Source organism: Nerophis lumbriciformis, linkage group LG14 (assembly GCF_033978685.3).
Source record: "Nerophis lumbriciformis linkage group LG14, RoL_Nlum_v2.1, whole genome shotgun sequence".
Lineage (NCBI taxonomy): Eukaryota > Metazoa > Chordata > Actinopteri > Syngnathiformes > Syngnathidae > Nerophis > Nerophis lumbriciformis.
In genome coordinates, this window is record NC_084561.2 from 4,355,824 (window position 1) to 4,362,346 (window position 6,523).

At 41.9% G+C, this 6,523-nt stretch overlaps 1 protein-coding gene across 1 annotated transcript; it reads left to right on the forward strand.

Annotated features, from left to right (window-relative positions):
* Positions 1 to 706: 706 nt before the first annotated feature.
* Positions 707 to 4,667, forward strand: LOC133616833 (aerolysin-like protein). The gene is made up of 4 exons (XM_061976448.2): positions 707 to 810; positions 1,074 to 1,185; positions 2,787 to 3,279; positions 3,955 to 4,667. The coding sequence occupies exons 3-4, from the start codon at positions 2,797 to 2,799 to the stop codon at positions 4,423 to 4,425; spliced, it is 954 nt and encodes a 317-aa protein (XP_061832432.1). The 5' UTR covers positions 707 to 810; positions 1,074 to 1,185; positions 2,787 to 2,796; the 3' UTR covers positions 4,426 to 4,667.
* Positions 4,668 to 6,523: the final 1,856 nt, after the last annotated feature.

Sequence of the window (6,523 nt, forward strand, 5' to 3'; positions counted from 1 at the left end):
TTCAAAATAGCTGCCCGTTGCTCTGATTACTGCTTTGCACACTCTTGGAATTCTCTCCATGAGCCTCAAAAGGTAGTCACCTGAAAGGGTTTTCACTTCACAGGTGTCATAGTTTTAAAGCCTTCAGTAACAATCTACAAGGTAAATAGTCTTGAAAATAAAGAAAACGCATTGAAATGAGAAGGTGTGTCCAAACTTTTTGGCTGTACTGTACGTATGTATATATACTTATAAATATTTTTGTTTTTCACTACGCATCACTTCTGTTAGTGAATGTTAAAACCTGCACTAAAACAACTAACTAAAAGTCCATCCTATCCTACATTTATATCGATATTGCACACTTTAAATGTGAATGTGTTTAGATTGACCTTTTTCTTGCCCATATTTGTTAGATGTTCTATTATTTTGTATATGTATTATGTAGAAATGAGTAAATAATGTCTTTTTAGCTACTTGTCTTTTTTGTTGACTCAGGCTTGTGTAAAACAAAAAAAGAGTCTATTGTCTCAAAGGAATCTGCTTAAGATAATTAGGTGAACTCTGTGGAGACGCCCAAAAAAATTATTTTGATGGAAACCCACACATCCATCCATTTTCTACCGTTTATTCCCTTCGAGGTAAATACTGTTTTTTCCAGTCAAGACTTGTCCGCCTCGAACTCCATCCAAACTAATCAAATTCAAAAGAATCTCAGGTGATTTCGCAATACCAACATCATTGCCTTTAAAACCGTGAACCATCAGTAGTCTGACTACAGAGTCCCTGCACTTCTTACTGGTCTGATATCATCTGTCCACTCTTCAACTTGTGAGTATGCACATCTGGTCTTAGATATTACATAGTCTGTTCTTGCCATAACTCTTTCTACATCTACTCTGGTATGGTTTTATATGTGTGCAATCAGTCCATCAAATTTACAAAAAATGTATTGAACTTCTTACTCAACAAGAACATCAGATGATTAGACCCGTCTCATTTATTTATGAGTTACCGTAATCCTGATCTGCTTTGTTCATCCTCAACAACAGGATGTAAGTTCTAATGCATGTTAACCCTCTTTCTATAAACAGGTGAGTCATTCACCTTTCACCTTGCAAGCCACATCGAGAGAAGAACCTCCACATTACAGAACCTAAGCTGTCAACGCTTTCTTGGTTTGTGTGTTTCTGGGGTATCAGGAAGGTGAGTTGAATAGAATAGCTTTATTGTCATTGCACTTAAAACAGTACAACCAAATGTCCAGTCTGGCTCTCCAAATACAAAACCCAAAAGCAGTGAAGTTGTCACGTTGTGTAAATGGTAAATAAAAAGAGAATACAATGATTTGCAAATCCTTTTCAACTTATATTCAATTGAATAGACTGCAAAGACAAGATATTTCATGTTCACACTGAGGAACGTAATCATTAACTTAGAATTTAATGGCAGCAACCCATTGCAAAAAAAGTTGTCACAGGGGCATTTTTACCACTGTGTTACATGGCCTTTCCTTTTCACAACACTCAGTAAAGGTTTGGGAACTGAGGAGGCACAGTTTTGAAGTGGAAATATTTCCCATTCTTGCGTGATGTACAGCTTATGTAGTCTCCTTTGTGGTATTTTAGGCTTCATAATGCACCACACATTTTCAATGTGAGACAGGTCTGGACTACAGGCAGGCCAGTCTAGTACCCACACTCTTTTACTACGAAGCCATGCTGTTTTAACACGTGGCTTGGCATTGTCTTGCTGAAATAAACAAGGGAGTCTATGAAGAAGATGTTGCTTTGATAGCAACCTATGTTGCTCCAAAATCTGTATGTAACTTTCAGTGTAAGTTACCCATGCCTTGGGCACTAATACACCCCCATACCATCACAGATGCTGCCTTTTCAACTTTGCGTCCACAGTTTCCAAAAACAATTTGAAATGTGGACTCGTCAGACCACAGAACACTTTACCACTTTTCATCAGTCCATCTTAGATGAGTTCGGGCTCAGCGAAGCCAGCAGCATTTCCGGGTGTTGTTGATAAATGGCTTTCGCTTTGCATAGTAGAGCTTTAACTTGCACTTACGGATGTAGCAACAAACTGTAGTTACTGACAGGAGATTTCTGAAGTGTTCCTGAGACCATGTGGTGATATCCTTTACACACTGATGTCAATTTTTGATGCAGTATTGCCTGAGGGATCGAAGGTCACGGGCAATGCCGCTGACGTGCAGTGATTTCTCCAGATTTTCTGAACCTTTTGATGATTTTACGGACCGTAGATGGTTGCAATAGCTCGTTTAGAAATGTTGTTCTTAAACTGATGGACAATTTGCTCAGGCGTGTGTTGACAAAGTGGTGACCCTCGCCCCATCCTTGTTTGTGAATGACTGAGCATTTCATGGAAGCTGCTTTTATACCCAATCATGGCACCCACCTGTTCCCAATTAGCCTGTTCACCTGTGGGATGCTACGAATAAATGTTTGATGAGCATTCCTTATGTATCTCGGTCGTTTTTGTCAATTGTGCCAGCTTTTTTAAAACATGTTGCAGGCATCAAATTCCAAATGAGCTAATATTGGCAAAAAATAACAAAGTTTTCCAGTTCAAACATGAAATATCTTGTCTTTGCAGTCTATTCAATTGAATATACGTTGAAAAGGATTTGCAAATCATTGTATTCTCTTTTTATTTACCATTTACACAACGTGACAACTTCATTGGTTTTGGGTTTTGCACATCTTACACACTCTTCTGCAGATCTTCAGGAAGTCCAGTAATTGTGAATATATTGAAGAACATTTCTGTTTCAGGTCATTAAACATGGCAACAACACTTTATCTCATTGGTGGAAATGGAGGCAGTCCATTTTCTTTGAATGGTCGTGACAATGGTGCCACCCTCAAGAAGATTGGAGTGGCAGTGGCTGGCTGGCAGATCAAAGCTGTGCGGGCCGAACTGACCGACGGGCGTGTGGAGACCTTTGGAAAAGCACACACTTTCAGTGAGTTCACGTTCAAACTTGGCGAGCGCATCACCAAGCTGTCCCTGTGGGGGAACGGTGCCGGGTCACGTCTGGGTGGCATCAGGTTCTGGACGAGTTCTGGACGCGAGTTCTTTGCGCACATGAATGACTGGCCCCTGAAGACCGAGTACTCTATCGATGTGGGGTCTGGAGTCTGCCTGGGGTTGCAGGGGAAGGCTGGCTCAGACATCGACCACTTGGGATTCCTCTTCATCAATGCCATCAAGTCGTCTGAGCTAACCGACATGACCTATCCCAGCCTGGCCACGTACACACCCCAGGTGAGTGGTACTATGTCTCAATCAACTGAGTAAGAATTTGGAAAGCACAAAACTACTCAGGCAAATCATATTTTTGATGTAGATGGTAGATGCCCATATCTGCTGTACAGATTTACTTTACAAAAGAGAAGAGTGGGATACTTCTCTTGTTGCCTTATTTGTATTTGACCTTATTTAGTGGATTTATATTACTATTTGGTGGAACCGGGCCGGAGCATGAGGGGATAGAAAGAGAGAAAAAAAAAACGTGTGCGTTCCCGGGTACTCGGACTTCCTCCCACCTCCAAAGACATGCACCTGGGGATAGGTTGATTGGCAACAATAAAAATTGGCCCTAGTGTGTGAATGTGAGTGTGAATGTTGTCTATCTGTGGTGGCCCTGCGATGAGGTGGCGACAGTATTGTATTTTTATTTCATTACAAAAGTTCAATAAAATAATGTCATATTCCGAAATTCTCCCCCGGGGGATTAAAGTCTAAATGTTAAGGTCATCACAAACAAACATCGAAATATCAAAGCATGATTTTTAAACTCTCATTTGCTTAATTACTTTAAAAATGAGTTGATATTATTTACACTGTTATAAAGATTTTTTTGTGTTGCCTAAACAATACACATTGTTTTGTGTTTTTCTGTGTTCGTTCGTTTGTTTGGGGGCTGGTTGTTTCTTCTAGGTCAACAAAGAATACATCAAATCGGTGTCTTACCACAACAACACTAGTGCGGTTCAAGAGCAGAAATGTTCGTACAGCAGATCTGTGACCAAGTCTAACACCTGGACCACCACCGTTAAGATTGAGGCCAGCGTCAGCATGAGCGTTTCAGCAGGGATCCCGGGTCTGGGGGAGGTGTCTGCTGGGTATAGCCTGACTGTGGGAGCTGAGCAGTCCTCCGCAATGACCCATACGCAGACCTTAACAGAATCAGATGAGATCAATGTGAAGGTCCCGGCAGGAAAGACCGTGAGTGTTGAGTTGTCAGTGGGACGAGCAGTCATCGACCTCGAGTACAGGGCCAAAGTGAAAATCACATGCCTGAATGGCAGCGAGCTGGTCTTCGATTCCACTGGCAACTACAATGGTGTGGCTTACACTGCAGTGAATGTAAATACCACTGAGTCTGATAAAGTTATGAATGTTGAATAAGATGCATCAACATATTTCTGTGCATAGTTTTAATATTCATTGCATGACATTGATTTGATCGCTAATGCAGAGCCATGTGATCTTGCTAAATTAATTAGTCTGTCTCCCTGATCACATTGTTTAATGTTTTAATCTTATTGTGCACAATTTTATTATTCATTGCATAACATTGATTTATATGCCAATGCGGAGTCATGTGAACTTGCTAAATGAATGATTGTCACAGATAAATAAAGCATCATTAACCTGCTTGTGTTTCCATCTTTAAATCTTGTCGTTTTCAGCTCCTTTCACGGTAACAGATGCAGGTAACACAAAATCCCCCCTGACAATAATCACAGTAACCAACCTCGCAATCACAGGATCATGCCATAATAATTATCGTAGCAACATAAGTAAACAGCCTTCCCGGTAAGGTCTATTCAGGTGTACTGGAGAGGAGACTACGCCGAATAGTTGAACCTCGGATTCCGGAGGAGTAGTGTTGTTTTTGTCGTGGTTGTGGAACTGTGGACCAACTCTTTACTCTCGGCAGGATCCTTGAGGGTGCATGGCAGTTTGCCCAACCAGTCTACATGTGCTTTGTGGACTTGGAGAAGACATTCGACCATGTCCCTCGGGAAGTTCTGTGGAGAGTACTCAGAGAGTATGGGGTATCGGACCCCTTGATTGTGACGGTCCACTCCCTGTATGATCAGTGTCAGAGCTTGGTCCGCATTGCCGGCAGTAAGTCGGATCCATTTCCAGTGAGGGTTGGACTCTGCTAGGGCTGCCCTGTGTCACCAATTCTGTTCATAACTTTTATGGATAGAAATTCTAGGCGCAGTCAGGGCGTTGAAGGTTTGATTTGATTTTTTGATTTTTTTTAAGGATCCCCATTAGCTGGTTGCCTCAACAACCCACTAGTCTTCCTGGGGTCCACAATTCAATACAATTACAAGTAAAAGCATATAATTATAACTACTGTTGCGTTTGGACCAGATGTTCCTCCCAGGGAATTTAAATTGCTGGTCAATCCTAAATTCTTTTGATGACACATAAGCTGAGTAAGGACCACCAAAGACAGAATAGGTATTTTGTAATTTATTTCCAAAGCCTTGGAAATAAAATGAGACCAGTCCAGCATAGAACATTCAATAGCGCAGCTAAGATGGTCTAATCTAAAATACGGAAAAACTTCTCTTCTATAGTGTGTCTCTCGCCCCCACCCTTGTTCTCCCTCTCTCCAGCCCGAACACCTGCCCATTGTCCTCCTCACAGTGGACTTGAGGATAACCAGAAAGAAAATAAAATGGAAAAACACTCTCTTCTCCTATCTCCCCCGCCCTCATCTCTCTCACCTTAACACAAGCCCATTGTGCCTCTTATCTAGAGCCGGCCTGAGACGGGAAGCAGAGAGGATTCCTCCTTACATTCCTAAGCTTCAAGGTTGGCACACAGTACTTGCAGACAACCAAAAGAGAACAAATGGAAGAACACTAGCTGTTTTGTAATATGACTATGAAAATAAAGAAGTAACACTTAAATATGGATATATATAAATATCTGCCTCCAACAATTCCCCCTTCAGATCTTCTAAAAAGATCTTTATCACTAGTACAACACTTCTAAAACACGCCCCTTTTTGAGCAAGCTAGTAGTAAAATAAAAGCATAGCTACATGGGAGATAAATGGAGGGAATTTATGTCAATGTCGTCACTATCAGGGAAGGAAACTAGCATTTCTCGAAAGTCACCACTTTGCTTGACCCCCTTCAGTGACATAGCAAACCCAGAAACAGGGTGGGGTTGACCTTCTACAGCTCTAACAATGATGCGGGTGCATAGAGACCTAGCACAAGGGGCGATAAAGCAACCGCATGAGGCTATGATGGCCAAGAAAACTCCAACAGAGATCAGGGCAGACTTAATTAGGTCAGTCCACCTGCCAAAGGTGCCTTGGAGCCAATCTTTGAAGGGGTTAGAGACACCGGAAACTTCAGTAAGTTCCTTAGACAGGGCTTGGAGGCCCTCTAAGGCCCTCTGGACCGAGCCATCGGGGGCGGTGTTGTTAGGAATGAAGGTGCAGCATTGGTCCCCAAACATTGCACACACACCT

Bases quoted from the DNA above. Each gene is read 5' to 3' on its own strand.
- LOC133616833 (XM_061976448.2), top strand. From the start codon at position 2,797: ATGGCAACAACACTTTATCTCATTGGTGGAAATGGAGGCAGTCCATTT. The intron at 3,280-3,954 runs GTGAGTGGTACT...TGTTTCTTCTAG, and splicing joins TGGCCACGTACACACCCCAG to GTCAACAAAGAATACATCAA.